General features: G+C 39.3%; 1 protein-coding gene across 6 annotated transcripts; it reads right to left on the bottom strand.

Moving 5' to 3' along the window:
- Positions 1-316: 316 nt before the first annotated feature.
- Positions 317-18,635, bottom strand: apold1b (apolipoprotein L domain containing 1b). Of its 6 annotated transcripts, none has more exons than XR_008385153.1 (14): positions 18,253-18,634; positions 12,526-12,585; positions 12,313-12,393; positions 12,109-12,189; positions 11,254-11,301; positions 9,196-9,273; positions 7,366-7,440; positions 5,982-6,021; positions 5,846-5,897; positions 5,037-5,451; positions 4,126-4,721; positions 2,331-3,512; positions 998-1,067; positions 317-637 (listed from the first exon to the last, which is right to left on the bottom strand). XR_008385153.1 is itself a non-coding variant. In XM_053619158.1 (11 exons), the coding sequence occupies exons 2-11, from the start codon at positions 12,574-12,576 to the stop codon at positions 4,224-4,226; spliced, it is 1,416 nt and encodes a 471-aa protein (XP_053475133.1). In that variant the 5' UTR covers positions 12,577-12,585; positions 18,253-18,635; the 3' UTR covers positions 3,520-4,223. The 6 variants fall into 6 exon arrangements, 2 of the variants coding, with proteins under 2 accessions (XP_053475133.1, XP_053475132.1); XR_008385155.1 differs by having other exon boundaries at positions 2,884-3,512; XR_008385152.1 differs by having other exon boundaries at positions 317-1,067.
- Between the last annotated feature and the right edge of the window lie 1,190 nt (positions 18,636-19,825).

The following is a 19,825-nucleotide window of genomic DNA, read 5'->3' as shown; positions in this document are numbered from 1 at the left end:
GACTTTGTTTCTCGTTTCTCGTTTTGGATTCTAGCCTTGCCCAGTTTATGCCTGTTTGTAGATCGCTCGATGCATTGCCTATTTTGACCACGCTCTTGTATCATGATTTGGATTTGTCTGCCTGTCTCTCTCTATTAAACAGCTTTTACTGCACTTCCATCCATCCTCACTTACGTTCTAGACCGTAACACTGGGTAAAGTGATCTGGCCCACTACAAACACTTTTAGGAAAAATACTTGTGGCAAAGGGGGTGTGGTCGGACATCAGCTGTGGATGAAAGAAAGGAGGCAGACACACACACACGTGCACACAGGGTTCTGTAGTAGTATTTTACATACATTTTGCATTACTGAAATCACAGAGAGTACAAAATTTTACTTGCTTCTGTATATACACTCAGCAGCCACTTTAATAAGAACACCTTACTAATACTGGGTAGGACCAACCTTGCTATCAGAACAGCTTCAGTTCCTCATAGTATGAATTTCACATGGTGTTTGAGATGCTGGTCCATTTTAACATGATGGCATCACAGAATTGAAAGAAAACATTCTCCACACCATTATACCTCCAGCAGCATGCAGCCTGGACTGTTGACACAATTTAGGTTCATACTGCTGATGCCAGTTTCACCATCTACATGTCACAACAGAAATCAAGATTTATCAGATCAAGCAAAGTTTTTCCAATCTTAACCTGTCCAGTTTCATTAATTTCCTGTTCTTGGCTGACAGAGAGGAGTGGAACCTAATTTGGTTGTAGCTTATCCACCTTATTTGTCTTGATGATGTTGCAAGATGCTTTTCTGCTCACCACAGTTGAATTATAAAAGAATCATCATTCTGTGTTAACTCAAGAGATTGCTGTGAAGATTAGTTTCTAAAAATTCTCAAACCTGCTTTTCAGGCACTAACAACCATACCGCTATCACTGAGATCACTGAGATATTTCTTCACCATAGTAATGTTTGATGTGAATACTAACTGAAGGTCTTACCTGTATGTGCATAATTTTATGAATTGTGCTGCTGGCACATGAATTAGTTTAGTTCTTTTTCCAACGCATCCTGCAGAAACAAATAAGATACGGCACTAGTGAGTAGCCTAATGCAAAATTTATTAAAAATACTAATTTTCCTAAAAAAGTCTTGAGGATGGCCAAAGCCGATGAAATTGGATTCAAGGCACTTTATACAGTGTTAACAATAACAATCACTGACATTAACATTTAATTATGTATGCTTCAACAGTTAAAAAATATATTTAAAAAAGTAATAATAATAATAATAATAATAATAATGAATGATGTATCATTTATATAGCGCCTAACTGATAACCAAGGTTGCTTTACAATTACTCTCTCTCTCTGTGTGTATATATATATATATATATATATATATATATATATATATATATATATATATATATATATATATAGTAAGGATATTAGCCCGTGGTGGGTGGACCACAGACACACAGGAGGCCGCTGTAATTGCAAAATGGAAGTTTTCACTTTTTGGGGTTGGCTGTCAGCCCCGCCTTCCGGAGCTCCTTCAGGACCTCCCCCAAGTGGAACAGGTGGTCCGACCATGTGGAGGAGTGGATAACCACATCGTCTAGGTAGGCAGCTGCGAAGAGACGATGTGGGCGCAGGACAATGTCAATTAACCGCTGGAACTTTGTGGGCGCTCTGTGGAGCCCGAAGGGGAGAACCCGTTACTGCCAGTGGCCGTTCGCCGTGCTGAATGCCGTCTTCGGCCTTGCCTCTGGGGTTTGGGCCACTTGCCAGTATCCCTTAGTGAGATCCAGGGTGGATATGAACCGGGCTCTCCCCAGTCGCTCCACCAGGTCGTCCACTCGGGGGAAGGGATAGCTGTCAAATTCTGAGACCTGGTTCAGCTTCCGGAAGTCGTTGCATAGCCGCATACATCCGTCGGGTTTTGGCACGACGACAATGGGGCTGGACCAGGGGCTGTTGGACTCCTCGATGATATTATCTCGCAACATTCGGCCAACCGCCTCCTCGATAGCCTGGCGGAGGGCCTCCGGGACTCGATAGGGCCACTGTCGCACCACCACTCCCGGCTGGGTCTTGATTTCGTGGTGGACCAGTTGCGTCATCCCTGGGGAGGTACAGAACACGTCTGTAAATTGGCCCACCAACTCTGATAACTCCTGTTTTTGCCCGGGAGTGAGATCTTCACCCAGCTGGACCACTGTACCCTCATCCTGGCTTGTCTCTAAGGTCGCAAACTCAGACACTATTGGGGCTGGCTCTACCCACTTCTTCAACAGGTTTATGTGGTACGTTTGGGTGTCAGCTCACTTACCGGGCTGTTGCAGGCAATAGTTCACAGGCCCCTTCCTCTCGAGGACGGTGTAGGGCCCTTGCCATCAAGCTAGGAACTTGCAGGAACTGTTCGGTACTAGCAGGAACACCCGGTCGCCAGGTTGGAACTCTCGGGGTTGCGCTGGCAGGTTGTACACTCACTTCTGCTCCTCCTGGGTTGGCTTTCATGTGCTCCTGGACGATCAGGGCCACTCGGTCAATCTTCTCCTGCATTTCCTGCACATATTCAATGACCGAGCAGAATGGGGAGGGCTGTTCCTCCCAGGCTTCCCGAGCCACATCCAGCAGTCCTCGAGGTCACCGTCCGAAGAGGAGTTCGAAGGGAGTGAAGCCCGTGGACAGCGAAAAGTACATAGGGCAGGAGGAGGTCCCAGTTTCTTCCTTCCTCATTCATCACCCTCCATAGAAGTTGCTTTAAGGTTTGGTTGAAACTTTTGACGAGCCCGTCGGTCTCAGGGTGGCAGACACTTTCAGGTGCTTAACCTGCAACAACCGACACAGATCAGACTTTGGCTTGGATTCAAAAGGCATACCTTGGTCGGTTAAGATGTCCTTTGGTATCCCCACGCGGCTGAAGAGGAGCATCAGCTCTTTCGCGATATTGCAGGAGGTGGCTTTGCGGAGGGGCACTGCCTCGGGGTATCGGGTGGCATAGTCCAGGATGATGAGTATGTACTCGTGACCCCGGGCGGACTTGGGGTGTGGCCCCATGAGGTCCATACCAACCCGCTCAAAGGGGACGCCTATGACAGGCAATGAAATAAGGGGAGCCGGCGGGGGCCTCCGTGGGGCGGTGCGCTGGCACTGGGGGCAACGTTGGCAGAAGCCCCGGACTTCTGCGTCCATCCCTGGCCAGACAAAGCGATCCCTTAGCTTTTCCAGGGTGTTTCGTGGCCCCAGTTGGCCGCCGAGCAGATGGGTGTGGGCCATTTGTTCTCATCTCGTTTTGTTTCATGTTTATTGACCTCGTTTCTCGTTTCCCGACTCTGATTCAAGTCTCGCCCTATTTATGCCTTTTTGCTGATTGCCTGACCCATTGCCTGTTTTGACCACACTTCTGTCTAATGATTTGGATTTGTCTGCCTTTATCTCCTTTAATAAAACTGTTTAACTGCACTTGCATCTGTCCTCAACTCCATCACGTACTGGAACATGACAGCTCCTAAGTAGGGTGCAAAGACAACACTTAATCTTTTATTAAGTCATAGAAGAGAGCTTTAATATTTCAAAAGTTAACAGCCCTACTTAAAAGAGAGTGCACAGACAGCTTACAGGTTTTAAATGTTTCACCTTTAAGGCAGTTTTCATGAACAAAAAAAAGATATGTGCAAATATTATTCAGAGTGTTAACAGTGAAATGTTTAAAGGCATAAAGGAAAGCACTTCTGTACATACTTGAAAATCAGATGTAAAATATTCTTATCCTCACCTGGGTAGGCAACTAAATGAGTGAAGCATTTTGTTTTGCTGTATTTTGAAATGACTACAGTATTCCAGTAGAAAAATTAGATTTTGGTCTGGTTATGTTACCCTGAATGTAACAGACCACTGACAATAGCTCAGTAGTGTTATTACCTACTATAACTTCCCTTACTGCAATTTGAAAGGTTTATACAATTTGAAACTCTAAATCCTGGCTATGTAAGGCTCAGGATCATAGTCTATCTCTCCAGCAATAAAAATAGCAATAATGTGAAACTACAATGCAAGTACTTTTTTTTTTTTACTCCAAAATAAATAATGTTAGCTTAGTATTTGTCTGATACTTAACATACAGTATCTGAACATTCTTGCTTTCTCCTTTTTACAGTTCTCTGTGCTTAATAGTTTTCCAAATCTTCTTTCTCTCTGTCCTTTATTCTCATTATCCTCTTCACCTCTGTGCTCTCTGATCTTTCTTGCACTTTTCTTCTTCCTTCTCCTCTTCTTCTTCCTCATCATCATCTTCTCCCTCCTCTTCCTCCTCCTCTGCATCATTCATGATTGTCTGCAGCTGTTTTTTAATCCTCTTCAGCTCAATAAGGCCGTCCAGCAGTTCCTTGCACACATCCCTAATCTTGGCCGCAAACTTTGTCTTGGCCCCTTTGTGCAGCTCCCTGGAGTCTTTGGCTAAAAAGAAAACATCAAGGGCCAAGAAAAGGCCAGACATGACCCCGCTAGCGATACTGAGGACCTGAGTGGCTTTGGCAACCCCACCGGCGGTGCTGAGCACTTGCACAGTGCTCGCCAGGCTCTCAGCATTGATAAGTAATGCCTTGCCAGCCCGCCCCCCCTCCCTCATTACATGCTTCACATTCTTGTTCATTGCACGCGTAGAGATGCTATCCATGTACTGGTGGAAGTTGCACTCTTCCAGTGTCTCCATACCTGTCTAAAACAGAGACAGAAAGATACAGCTGGGCACAAAAAGAAAGAAACAAGAACTTTTAAAGCTATTTGCCAGTATTTACTATTAACCTGCATTTATTTTATAGTGGGAATAAAATCCCGAAAGATAGAATGTTCAAGTATAAGTAACTAATTTAATTAATTGTATCATTGGTAACTAATTCTGACCCTTTTGGTGAACAAACATCTGAGTGTAATAAGTAAGTTATTTGTATACTACTACTAATAATAAATAATACTAATAAATAATAAATAATCATATTTGTATACATGCTGTCTCCACGCCTTCATGCCTCACCTGCAAGAACTGAAGGCATTTTCTAATGTCCTTTATCTCCTCCTGGTAGCCAAGGATGACCTGCTCCACTTTGGCCCGGTCTGTCCTTGAGTGCATTGTGTCTGTGATGTTGGCGGATGCTGATGTGAGACCCCCCGCTGTTGCAACGCCGATGCCCACTGCTGTTACAATAAGTGATGAGCCAAAAGTGAAAGGTGCCAGCGCCAATCCTGTGATGGTGGTGATGCTACCGGCTACGCTAGCCACTCCTCCTCCAATGCTAGCAGTCACAGTTTTCTTATGGAAGCTGTCTGCTGCATCAGCAACCGCCAGCAACTCAACGACTCGCATATACAGTGGTGCTTCTCGCTGTTTGAATAAATAAACGAAGAGACGGGCAGCCTTGAAGACACGATCTGCAGCTGCTTCTATTGCTCTGAGCAAGACAGGACATTCATGTCAGTTTTTCACATTACATTACATATAATCACACTTCAGAGATCAAATGTACGCAAGCAGTAAAACATGATGGGACTGTTGCAGGGAAATGATCAACCACAGGGTTGTGCAAAGCAGAAGTTAAATACTAAACAACTAAATACTGTGAGTCATTCATTTTCTCTTCAGGTTAATAAGAAATTATTTTCTTATTACTGAAATTATCGAAGATGTAAAGAAAATTAAAGGAACAGTTTTATGTCTGATGTTACAAAGCACTGACACAGACGAGTCCTTCCATAAATGTTAAATAAACACCTCCTTACAAAAAGCTTCATCATATGAGAACATATTAAAATGAGCAACTTAATAAAAAGCTCAGTAGGTCTTACTGATCTGCATCGTCTCCCTCAAAGTTTGTTGCCTCGTTCCATTCATTCCACCCTAAAGAGGAAAAGACATAAACTCATCCACATACTTAGATAAATCAAATACATGAGTACAAAGATGCCTTGACCTTTACCATACCTTCCACATTTCTCCACCACTCCAATAATCCTTCTTCATCCTGAGGGCAAAATACAATAACAGACATAACATTATGTTATTTTATTCAGCTTTCACATGGTTTGCCTTACTCTCATTTACACTCACTAGTCACTTTAATAACAACATCTGTACACCTGCTTATTCATGCAATCAATCAGCCAATAACATGGCAGCAGCACAATGAATAAAATTATTCAGATATAGGATAAGAGCTTCAGTCAACGTTCACATCAAATATCTGACTGGTGACTTTGACCATGGCATGGTTGTTGGTGCCAGTGTCTAAAACAGTCTCTAGAGTTTACATGGAATGGTGCAACAACAACAACAACAAAAACGAGCGTCAGTTCTGCGGATGTCACGTAAAGGAGGTGAAGGAGGATGCAAGTGCAGTTTTTGAGTTTTAATGAAAAAACAAACAATATAGGCAACGTAGCTAAGTCACACAAAAAACATGAATGAGGATCTCAAGGCAAAAACCAAAAACATAACTAAGGCAATGGACAGCAATTTAAGACAAAAGCTAGACAATAAGTGAGGTGCAAGACGAGACTTATATACTAGTGCTTATTAACAAAAATGTGACACAGGTGCAGGTGGTCATGTGACATGATGCATTGTGGTGCAGTGGCTGATGGTAAATATAGTCAAGCGCCAATTCCGGCATAACCCTGACAGCGGACAAAAATGCCGTGCTGATAAAAGAGGTCAGAGGAGAATAGCCAAACTGGTTGGAGCTGACAGCAACCTTATGGTAATTCACATAAATTAATTCAATTAAATTGTATTTGTATAGCACTTTTCAAAATGGACATTGTCAGAAAGTAGCCTTACTGAACTATATCAATATTTATAAATTTATCCCTAATGAGCAAGCTAGAGGCGACGGTGGCTGAGATGATATGAGGAAGACCCCTTGAGAGGAACCAGACTCAAAAGGGAAACCTATCCTCATCTGGGTCAGACCGAATACTGTAATGATCAACAATTCCATTCTAAAACTGATGGTCTGCACTTATATAGCACTTTTTTTTCCCTTTAACCTTAGCGGTTCTTCAAAGTGCTTTACACTGTCTCATTCACCCATTCATACACACACTCACACACCAATGGTAGCAGAGCTGCCATGCAAGGCGCTAGCTTGCCATCGGGAGCAACTTGGGGTTCAGTGTCTTGCCCAAGGACACTTTGGCATGTGCAATCATGTAGGCCGGGAATCGAACCGCCAACCCTACGATTAGTGGACAACCCACTCTACACCTGTTTTATTACAGTTTTCTTTACAAACATGGTGTACAGGTGCTGCTAATAAAGCTGTTGTTAGGTAACTACTGTAAATAACAATAATGTTTCTCTTACGTACATCATCAGTGTGCAGAGGACTAGCTTCACTTGTCTCCACCATTTCTGCTTCAGTTGTATTCTCAACAGAGTCCTTCTGTAAACAAATAAAGTTGTTTACATCAAATCAGAATGGCTACATAAGGAATATATTAAATAGGCAATTTATAAACAAACAAGATACTGAAACAATGTTGTGCCTAAGTATGAATCTCAGCAGACACATTCTATAAGCAAATAAGGCTTTTCACATACTAAAGAATGTATTTAGTTGTAACCCCAGTGGTTATCAATTGTATTGCATTAAAAGCAAAGAAAAGAAAAATGTGTGACGATATACCAGTACACCAGAATATGAAAATCGGAAATAGTTATAATGTTAACATTACGCTGCACTGGTGTGAATAACAAACATAAAAAAAATATTGTCTGATATATCCTACTACATTTTTTAAACGGTGTAGCCTAACAGTGTAATCTTGGAAACTGGCATTTCCTCATTGTTTTACAAACTACTAACAGCTAAGTCGTTTAATTGTTTTCATAAACACAACAGCTTTTCATAAACAATTAATACCTCTTCTTCTTACTCTTGTAATATTTTAATATCATCTTCTTTGAAAATGCTAGGCATGATACACTGAGCCACTTAATATTAGGTTACATGTTTAACATACTGTATCATGAATACATCATCCACCAAGCATTTTTATAATCATTACAAAGCCTCACAATGACCTACACAAATGTATTATTTGGACCAGTAAACAATAGCTTACATGGTTACATTTTACGGTCCTAAAATTACTTAATAATCATCAGTCAAAACTGCGTAAGGCAACAAAGCGTAGGATTAAAAATTCTACCAACAACTACTTGTACGTAATCCATTATGAAAATATAACATTTGTGGAATAATATTACTCAAAATATAGAATACTAAAATCACACAGTCATTCTTATGTTCTTTTTTTTTTTTTTTTTAAAGCAATAGCAATAATAGCAATAAATATAAAGCTACACCTGGATTTCTGCAAAGCTCCTTCGTAACAATGTCTACTGTTAAGTAAGTGCGAAAATAAGATTAATTGAACTGAATTATGATGTATTGTGTTCTGAGTCAATATCAGAGAGGATAAGAATTAAATCTGGGTTACATAGATGTATTATATTTGGAATAATAACAATTTCAAACAATGGAGCAAATGTTATAAGACAGTCCCTCCAGGATTTTCTGATTTTGCGATCGCAGCAATAAATGCAAAATCAAGGAAACTCTGCAATATTCAGAGGAGCTTGCAATTTTTCAAAATTACCACAGATAATCCGCAGATTTGGACCAAGACTTTTCATGTGACTTCATCACAACTTGCATTCAGCCAAAGCCCTCTTCAATTCACTTGTGTTGAACATGAGTACAGCTAAAAAGTCTTATTTAACAAAAATTTTGTCAATACAAGTAGTTTTTTTGCAACAAAGCACAAATAATATATCTCACAAATATATCTCACATTTTGAAAAAGTTACCGCAAAATCAAACATTTTGCCCACAACAAACTCACACAAAAACAACTCAAAATCCTTTATGGACTGATAAGATGGTAATCTTCTACTAAGATAAGATAAGGTAAACAGCTAAAAAAGCTTGTTAAGTATCAACCGAGTAAAGATTTATTTTTGTTTTGGACCATGTTGTATGAAAAAGTTTGACTTTTGCTGTTATAAATACTGTATACTTTCAATCAACTTTGGTGAATATTTTTGACATCAATTCTCTTGTACCTTCTATTACCCTGCTGCTACAATCTGTTGGACACGGTGTTACATGCAAAATGTGTGTAGTTCCATTTACCTTAAAGTGGTCCCATTCAAACCCAGGCATCTTGGTAGACTCAGGTTCAGTGGATGCACTGGATGCCGACATTCTTTCCTGAACAAGAAAATATTTGAGATACAAATGAAGCAGCCACATAATACATCAGAATTTGAACACATGAACAAACACATCACCATATTGACTTAGTGGTTAAGGTTCCTTTATCAGCTCAGCTCTTGAATTGTAATTAAGTCTCTCCTTTGGATAATAGCATCTACTGCTCTGACAGTAGCACTGACTGCAAACTTTACATTAAAGCACTTGTTCTAACACATAGTAACAACTTACAAAAGGGCTTGTATGACTGACCTTTCACATAAACAGATTTTTTAAAATGTGTGTAATTGTTGATAAGGTAAGGTTTTCTGTGAGGAGACACAGGAACTGTTTTTATTCAGCATTTTTGAAACGAGTCTAAAGTCTCAATTCTTTGTGATAGTAAAAGGCTGTTTCTTTCATAACGGAGTCCATGGAGACAGATGAAGACACAACAGCAGACCTTCTCTAATACAACACAAGAAAACCACAGGGGAACAAACAAACACAAGGAAACACAAGGAAATCAACAAACACTGGGAAACAAGAACCAGGAACAGCGAGGTGAGCGATGACCACAGCGAGCCCGGGGGGTGGGGTGGGGGTGCGGATGGGGAGAGACGACCACGGTGAGGCAGGGGGGTTGCGAGAACCAGGCCAAGGGGGAAGTGACAGTGATGGTGGAGCAAGGATGTGGAGCTATGTACTCTACTCAGCCGAGCAAGGGAGAGGAATGACATCCTCGGCTGAGTAAGGGTTGTGCAGCATCCTCAGCAGAGAGGGGTCGGAGGGCAACAACGAGACCCCTGCTCTGGGCTCGTGCTGTTTCCTCATCCCATCTATACCACTAGCCCAAGTGCCCCTCCAGCTGGTGAGCAGCTTCTCAAGGTGGAGAAGAACAAGGACGAGAACGAAGACCCACTCCTGCCACAGCAATGCCAGCTCTGCTGCATCCTTTTGTGGTTTGGAGTATTCTGTCATAACCAGGTCCATGGAGAAGGATGCAAATGCAGAACTTCTTTAATAAAACACAAGAAAACCAGTGGGGTTCAAACAAGCACAAGGAAACCAATGAACACTGGGAAACAAAAACCAAGAACTAAGACACAAACACAGGCATACCTAATGCCTAGGGTAGTTAATCAGGAAAATAGCAAACCAGTGAGCATGATCATCCAGGGAATTAGGCAAACAACAGAAGTTGTTCTACATGGAGAGTCAGGATCCCCTCCAGTGGCCCAAGGTGGAACTGTCCATGGTAGCCATGACTGTTCCTTTATGTTATCTGAGACAAAGACAGAGGGCTTTGAGGTTTCTGGTTTCTTGGCAACCCAAGGAGGTATATTTTTTGTCTTATTAAACAAAAAACAGATGGAAAAAAGAGGCTGTTGATGGATTGACTGGAGAGAACCAACTTTTTTTCATAAACATTCCATAACATTAAACGCAACACATGGATAAAAAGCTGTTCTTTACAAAAAATATTTTTTTTTAAATTGTCAAACTGCTGTGGTATAAGAGGAATAAAATTCTTTGAACATGCTTTTATAGAAAAAGAATCAACTTTATTGTGGAAACACACTCATCATCAAACCACCCTGTTATTGATTGTTTTACTACAGCAGCAGGTCCCATCGTGTTTTATTCCTTATATATTAACTCCTGCAGTAGAAAGGATAAGAAAGAAGAAAATATATCTATATACTATAATAAACAAGATATGAACCAAGCTGCCTGAAAAACAAACAAAAATCTTTGTCAAGAACCAAGAAAAACCATGAACCACTACTTTTTGTGTATGTTTGCTCACTATAATCCACAGAGATTTTGGCATGGTACAGGTACAAAGCAAGGGGGAAAAATTACATCATGCAGTTAATACTCCATACCTGAACTGTGGGGTTAAGCATATCATTTTACTGTACAGTTATGCTCGACATGAGCATAAAAAATGCTATACTCTTATCTACAACACAATTACATGGAAAATTATCTTACCTGATTGTTTTTGTCTGTGTTTTGAGAAGAAATTTGATCGTTGCAGCTCTGAAATGAGAGGAGACATGGAAAGAGTGAGACTGAGAAGATCAGGTGCTGAAGCAGACAAATATTTCCTGCTGAGCTCTGTGAACAGATTGACAAGTGCATTGTGCTGATGAGCATTCTATGTGTGTGTGTGTGTGTGTGTGTGTGTGTGTTGTTCCTTTGAAAAAGATTTAAATGGCTTATTTTTTTTCAAGAGCCTCTTGACTTTCTATAAGATTTCTATAAGATTACGATATAACAGGTTCAATTACAAAAAAAAAAAAATACTGATACATAGAAAGCTCATACATGGTCTGAGTAAGATTTTTATGTACACGTGTATGTACAAAATCCAGGGGTTACATATTATTTAACAAAAATTTTAACCCCTTAAACTCTCAGCTTGTTATTTAGTTATTCACTTTAATAATATTACTCAGTTACTACTATGACTTGTGCAGTAATTACAAGAGTGAGGAATGACTATTTGGACCTGCCAATGGATCCTGAGAGATTAAAGTAAACCTCTGTGCATAAACGATCATTGAGCTACACAGCAAAGTCACCAGTGTTGATTTAACACCCACAGTGTTGACTTCACACACGACAGTGTTTATATTAGACCATTGGACACAAATAAACCCTCTGGGTGTTAATTCAACACTAGGGATTTTACTGTGTACTTTAGAGATTTTTTGGAAGGTTTTTGTCCTCACATTATGAAAATTCCTTATGTATTCCTATCATCAAGGGACATTAGGTTCCTAAAAGAAATCAATTTCTGTTGTTTTAAACCCAGTAGTGCTGTACATCAGCTCAGAAACTCACCCGTCTGGGTGCAGTGGGTTTATCATCTCCATTGTTATCAATGAGGGAAGACTTGCTGCCTGATTCAGAAGAGCTGGAACACTGTACAATGCCATACATATACATTTGTTCACGAGGTATTCCTATCATCATGGGGACATTTGCTTCCCACAATTTACTTTGTCTCACACACATCAAATTATTTGGATCAAATCTGAAACTCACCTGTTTGTGTTCTGTGGGGTTATCATCTCCATTGTTGCCAATGTGTGAAGACTTACTGCTTGATTCAGGTGTACTGGAACACTGTACAATGCCATACATATACATTTAAGAAAGATGTGAACATAAATGTGCTCTTTCACTTCTCCTTCATACCTGATTAATTTCACTAACACACAAATAACAGAACACTGTATATATGTGTGAGTGTGTTACCTTTGAAGTTGATTTAAATGGGTTGAGCTTCTGAATAAACCAACTCATCATACCAGGGTTCTGCAATCACGTTTTACAAATAATTAGCAAAATGAAGGAAAAAAGTGTTAGTTATATCTATCTTGCACAGTTCTATGCACTAAAACCTTTATATAGTCCAGATATGTATTATTTCAGCCCCAGGTGTCTGTTAATATTGTGTGAATAAAACGCTTGGGGTGATGCAGTTATAGGAAAAACCATAGGGTGTTGTGATGCACTCCATGTTAAGCAAAGTTACTGGTACCATCCTGTAGTTCAGTGGTTCCCAAACTTTTCACAGTGGTGTACCCCCCCCCCCCCCCGCCCGGCACTTAACATCCGTTTGCGTACCACCTCTCTCACATATACACTACAATCACACGATGTATTAAAAAAAAAAAAAACATGCACATGTTACACATTTAACTTTGCAAAATAACTCCCTTTAATCAAACATGTAATTTACATTCATATAACCAATCATATATTTTGAATAAAATGACACTTAATGAGATGGGTGTGCTTGATAAGACTTGCATGACTTGCAATGTTTGGTTGCAGAGTCTGAGTCTTTAATCGTTCTCTACGCACAGTCTGTGTCTATATTTGTTCTTCATGCTAGTAAGTGCTGAGAACCCACTTTCACAAAGGTACGTTGTTGCAAATGGCATTAATGTCTTTACAATGCGATTTGTCAAGGCAGGATACTCTGCACGCAAGGCTATCCAGAAATCTGGCAGTGACTTTAGTGCGAAGTCAATTTTCAAAGAGCCACTTGTAGAGATTTCAATGAGGCTTTCTCGCTCAGAAATGGGCAAGTGTGCTGTGGGGGTGGCAGAGATAGAATGGCGAACCCAGTTGTTTGCATTGTCTCTCTCTGATAAGTATCCGCACAATTGTGTGGCCAGCTCAGAAAGGTGTTTTATTATGTCACACTTGACTCTGTCAATAAGGGTGAGCTCATTTGCTAATAAAAAATCATGTAATGATGAAAAGGACTCTGTTTTTCTCCTTAATGCAGTTAGACCAGAGAGTCAACTTCCTAATCATGGCCTCAGTTTTGTCCTGCACATTGAATATGGTTGTGGAGAAAACATCACCCAGATAGGCCAGTATTGTGAGCCACTCTTCATCATGCAAGCGGTGAGACAATTCAAAGTTATGGTCCAAAAAAAATATATGTTAAGTTCCTCTCTCAATTCAAATAGTTGTGTTAGTACTTTTCCCCTGGACAACCATCGCACATCAGTATGGAGTAACAGCGTGACGTGGTTGCTGCCCATTTCATTGCACAATGCAGAAAACAAACGAGAATTCAAGGGCCTTGCTTTAACAAAGTTAACAATTCTTACAACATTGCCCAAAACTTCCTTCAGACAGTCAGGCATTCCCTTGGTGGCCATCTGTGGATACCTCAGTGGACCCAAGCCACACAGGGCGCAACTGCTTGCACGCGTTTTACCACTCCACAATACTTCCCTATCATGCCTTTTGCTCCATCAGTACAGATGCCAACACATTTTTCCATGAAAGTCCATGTGACGTTACAAATATATCCAAGACATTATAAATTTCGTTCCCAGTTGCCCTGGCTTCCAACGGTCTGCAGAAAAGTACATCTTCCACAAGTGAGCCATTGTATATGTACCGGACATATCCCAGCAGTTGCGCTAAACAAGCTACATTCATCAATCTATAAAGCGTATAATTTGCTGGCTTATATACGAAGCAATAGTTGTTTTAAAATGGCTTATGCCATATCAGCGATGCAACCTTTTTGGCCTTTTCCCCAAGCATTACACCAACTATATCAGCTGCAGCAGGAAGAATGAAGTTCTCCACAATAGTATGGTGTTTGCCTGTCTTAGCCACTTTGTAACTCACCATGTAGGATGCTTCCAGACCCTTCCTACTTAGGTTTTCTGATGCTGTTATAAGGGCCTTACTACTCCTGAGTTGTCTTAAATGTCTTTCAAAAAACTCTCAAGGTTTATTTTTCAAAGTAGCATGCTTTGTTTCTAAATATCTGCGCAGAAATGCTGGTTTCATGCAGTTATGAGAGAGTACTTTTGCACAGATAACACATTGTGGCTGGGGATTTTTTTCACTGCCAGCGTATGTGAAGCCCAAATAAATATATTTGTCATCATATCTGCGCCTCTTTGATGGTTTGTCTGCAAATTGCTGGTGAAGAAGAGGTGGCATTTCGACTTCGGATACATTGCTGTCTGTATCAGCGTGAACTGAGCTAGTAGCAGTGGGTACACTTACGTTTGTTACGAACACACTGTTAGAAGGACCTGGGCTAATGTTGTCAGAGGACTGAGGATCAGCGGCGCTGGAAGTAGAGGTGCTTGTTGTGGTTGCAGGCCGAGTGCTTTGTAGTCACTTCTCCATTTTAATGTTACAAGCTATTACTTTGCGTCATCACATAGCTGTGTGTTGGTGATAAATGACATCCGGTAAGATGTGCACTGACGCATGATTGCTGAGTGGATGCAGTTTTGACCACAAAAGATAAGCTAATTTGATTGGATGTCATGTACGGTATTTGACCTTTATAACATTGTAATTTCGCTGTTTGTACATAAGTGGGGGCATAAGTTTATTTTTTTTGACTGTGAGAGGCGGAATTAAATGAACTGTAAATCTCAGCATTTTGCTCCCGTACCCCCTCCGTCACCTCTGAACCTGATGGTACGCGTACCCCAGTTTGGGAACCACTATTGTAGTTGATTATTTTCCAAATAAACAGCACATCCTGAAGTGTTTTGTTACCCTTACACCTTAACAATTTGCCAACAACTGCAATTGTTATTTATTAATGAGTGACGTGATTTTAACCATCTATAGTTACATTTAATGTTGTGGAATGTCTGTGAGTCAAGTTAGTTCCTACAGCAGCTATAAACAGTCATTCTCTCACAAGCCTCTCTTTCTTCTCTCTTTTGTAGTTGTTTGTAAAGCAAAAACTCTTGTGTTCTGAAGACTCTCCCTTGGCAGAAAACACTAAAATGTTAATACACATTTCCTTACAGAAAGCTTCACCTTAACAAAGTTTTATACAGTTTTCGTTATTAAGTGACATGCTTTATTTTGTGCATACATGTTTAATCTACTAATTGTAAGCCTTAGATTACTGTGGAGCATCTGCCATACAAGTCACTGTGTAAGATGTTATTTTAAAAATGATAAGGTATTTTGCAAGCACATTAATATAATCCTGTGATTTGAATTGCAGATGACATTACTGTCGGAGCTACTGTTAGAGAATATTAATCAACACTTCCTAACCAATCAGAATAGACAATTCAAGAGCAGTGTGGTACAAAATTGTTTACTAGGTCTGTCAGTTGCTATAGGTCATATGTCACATATCAGAGGCATGAAAATGAGCTGATGATTTGAATTAGGCATGTTGGTACAGGAAACGCAATGAAACAAGCAGTGTTCTAAACCTCCAGCAGTGGAAACACCCAATTCTGTTATTTAAGAAAATACCAAAAGCATGTTAAGCCATGCTGCAATATCAAATGTAACATTGTTAAAAAGGAAAATGCTCAAATGCTAATCATCTTGCTACACTATCATGCTACCCTGCAGACTGCTAGGTCATGGACTTTGAATAAAAGAGACTAGTGAAATCAAGGTCATGAACAAAAAAATCTGGGTTTCCAGGATTCCACGACAAACTGTGTCACGGCTTCATGGTTAGTCATCGTTTATGATTGCTCAGTTACCTCATCTTTTTGACTTTTTCCAATATACCGATAAAAATGCATTTCCAATATTAAAACCACTGACAGGTGACTTGAATAACATTGATTATCTTGTTACAGTGGCACATGTCTAAGGGTGAGATATATTAATCAGCAAGTGAACAGTCAGTTCTTGAAGTTGATGTTTTGGATGCAGGACAAAACAGTCAAGCAGAAGTATCTCAGCAACTTTGACAAGGACCAAATTGTGATGGCTAGACAACTGGTTCAGAGCATCTCCAAAACAGATCCATGAGGCACACACACACACACACACACAAACACACACAGTATTGTGTGTGTGTGTGTTCGTGTGTGTGTTCGTGTGTGTGTGTGTGTGTGTGTGTGTGTGTTTGTGCCTCATGGATCTGTTTTGATGATACACATTTACCTGTTCAATGAGCCTTGTTCGGACCACAAGTGTCCTTTCATTTATGAACATTTGAATTCATATGTAACAAACACCAAATCTACCACTAGCACACAAACACAATCTAAAGATCTATGCAAAGACTATGATTGAGATTTTTTATTGTTGAAGATTAATATAAAATGATAATTGGTTAAGATTCAAGTCACAATGTGGATTTTAGAGTGTTTCCTACACTTCAATAGTAATCTACCCCATGTGTTACAGAGTAAATACAACTTTACTGGAGGAAAATATGGGCAATTATTTCAATTATTAAGCAATAACTTTGTGTCATCACAGCTCCTGCTATTGTCTGGCATCCAACTTATTCACAATTCAATTCAATCGTACAGATCACAATGGATCCATAAATGTTTGCCTTTGTACTGAGAATACTCACTGCTATTAAGTCTGTTATGTTATTATGTCACCGCACCTGTGTGATCAATTACATAGGCCTACCAATCAGCATTGAATATTGTTGGCTATGTGAGACACTGGAAGACCTGCAGATTTACAAATTAAGCTATATATATATATATATATATATATATATATATATATATATATATATATATATATACAGTATCTCACAAAAGTGAGTACACCTCTCACATTTTTGTAAATATTGGATTACATCTTTTCATGTGACAACACTGAAGAAATAACACTTTGCTACAATGTAAAGTAGTGAGTGTACAGCTTGTGTAACAGTGTAAATTTGCTGTCCCCTCAAAATAACTCAACACACAGCCATTAATGTCTAAACCGCCGACAACAAAAGTGAGTACACCCCTAAGTGAAAATGTCCACATAGAGAGAGAGAAAGAGAGACATATATACACATACACACACACACACATATATACATATTTTATATATATATATATATATATATATATATATATATATATATATATATATATATATATATACACACACACACACACACACACATATATATATATATATATATATATATATATATATATATATATATATATATATATATAGTATGTATATATGTGTGTGTGTGTGCGTGTGTGTAGTCATTTTTATAATTATGTAAATATTTCAACAGAACCCGCCTCCTACACTAGGATTGGCTAGTAGTATTCGTGTCCTTCGCTATGATTGGCTAGTTAGCTCACATTCACCCGCAGTCCGCCGAATCCGGAAGCGCTATTTGTAAAATAGTCCCTGTATGCCCTTCAACTCAGGCGTGGACCCGTAGCGATGTATTTACACATATGCAAAGAACAAGCTCCAAAGTTCCGCATAAGTATTATGTTATCATTTTAACAGGCTGTCTCTCTTTATAACCTGACGTTATTTTATAAAACCGTTTGCTGTAAACCAGACATGTTACTGCTTTTAACATTGACTGTTTTTGTCCACGAAGATATCTCTCACAAAAACAAAACAGAGAACAAACCTTAACATTCCTCGGAGTGACCACATTAAACCAGGAGGTCGTTTAAACTCAAATAAAGTAATGGACAAAAAAAAAAAAATACAAACAAACCCGAAACTAACCTTTTAATGTGCCAGAAATCCGTGTCGTTAGTGGAGTTTTGCTTGAGCTTGTCATTTATGGCATGATAGCAAAAGAAGTGAATCACTGGATTTCTTTTGGAGAAGCCTGAAGTCCGACCTCCACACGTCACTGCTGCTCCTTTAACCCTTGGAGAACATGTGACTCAGATAATATGAATATTTATTAATAAATGGTTATTATCAAAAATAAATACAGCTAATTGTATATATGGAGTTAAACACTGGAATAAAGTTGGTTGGACGTTCGATATTCGCAGATATGAGGAAATTAAGGGACCGTCTCTAAAGTTTCATACGACATTGTTATACACGTTTCTAACTTCAATAGCATTTGAATGGAATGACTTACAGTCATATAACCAACTGGAAAGTGTTCATCTAGGTGTCAGCTATAATGCACACCTCTTTTGATATTTAACAAAATAAACTATTAAATCATATGTACATATTGCCATGGATTTCATTACTGCATGGGCTCATACACAAAATATACCATTATTTAAAGCTCAATTTGAAGGGAATGAGGTACAGTCATATAACCAACTGTAAAGTGTTCATCTAGGTGTCAGGTATGACGCACACCTTTTAGATTTTTGATATTTAATAAAATAAGCTATTAAATCATATGTAAATTAGATATGAATTTCACTACCGAATGGGCCCATACACAAAATATACCATTATTTAAAGCTCAATAGCATTTGAAGGGAATTATGTACAGTCACACAACCAACTGTAAAGTGTTCATATAGGTGTCAGGTATGATGCACACCTTTTAGATTTTTGATATTTATTAAAATAAACTATTATATCATTATATAAATATTGCCATGTATTTCACTACAGAATGGGCTCATACACAAAATATACCATTATTTAAAGCTCAATAGCATTTGAAGGGAATGATGTACAGTCATGAAGCCAAATGTAAAGTGTTCATCTAGGTGTCAGGTATGAAGCACACGTTTTACATTTTTAACCATTGGAGAACATGTGACTCAGATAATACGGATATTTATTAATAAATGATTATTATCAAAAATAAATACAGCTAATTGTATATATGGAGTAAACACTAAGGAATGGGAACTGAATTAAATAGCTCTAAACTGCTATCAATAATAATAAATATTAGAACTTATAAATAATTAAAAGAAGCGTATAGTGTGAAGGGGGCCAAGTGGCTTAGTGGTTTAGCACATTTGCCTCACACCTCCAGGGTTGGGTGTTCTCGCCAGGTTTCTCTGGTTTCCTCCCAAAGACATGTAGGCTGCATGGCATTGTCCGTAGTGTGTGTACCCCGACCAGAGTGTTCCCCGCCGAGTCCTCAGGATAGGCTCCAGGTTCCCCACCACCCTGTGCAGGATAAGCAGTGTAGAAAATAGATGGATGCATATAGGGTGAATTCAGGTCTATTATGGCCTTTTTCTTAGTGTACTGTGTTCATATCAGTTTAGAGATAGATTTTGATGCTTTATTAAGTCCTGTGTTGTGCTGCTACTGTAAGAATAAAATTATAAAATGTTACCTTTTGTGTCTCTGTTTTTTGTTG

This window comes from Ictalurus furcatus, chromosome 29 (assembly GCF_023375685.1).
Source record: "Ictalurus furcatus strain D&B chromosome 29, Billie_1.0, whole genome shotgun sequence".
Taxonomy (NCBI): Eukaryota; Metazoa; Chordata; class Actinopteri; order Siluriformes; family Ictaluridae; genus Ictalurus; species Ictalurus furcatus.
This window is presented reverse-complemented; position numbering and strand designations above follow the sequence as displayed.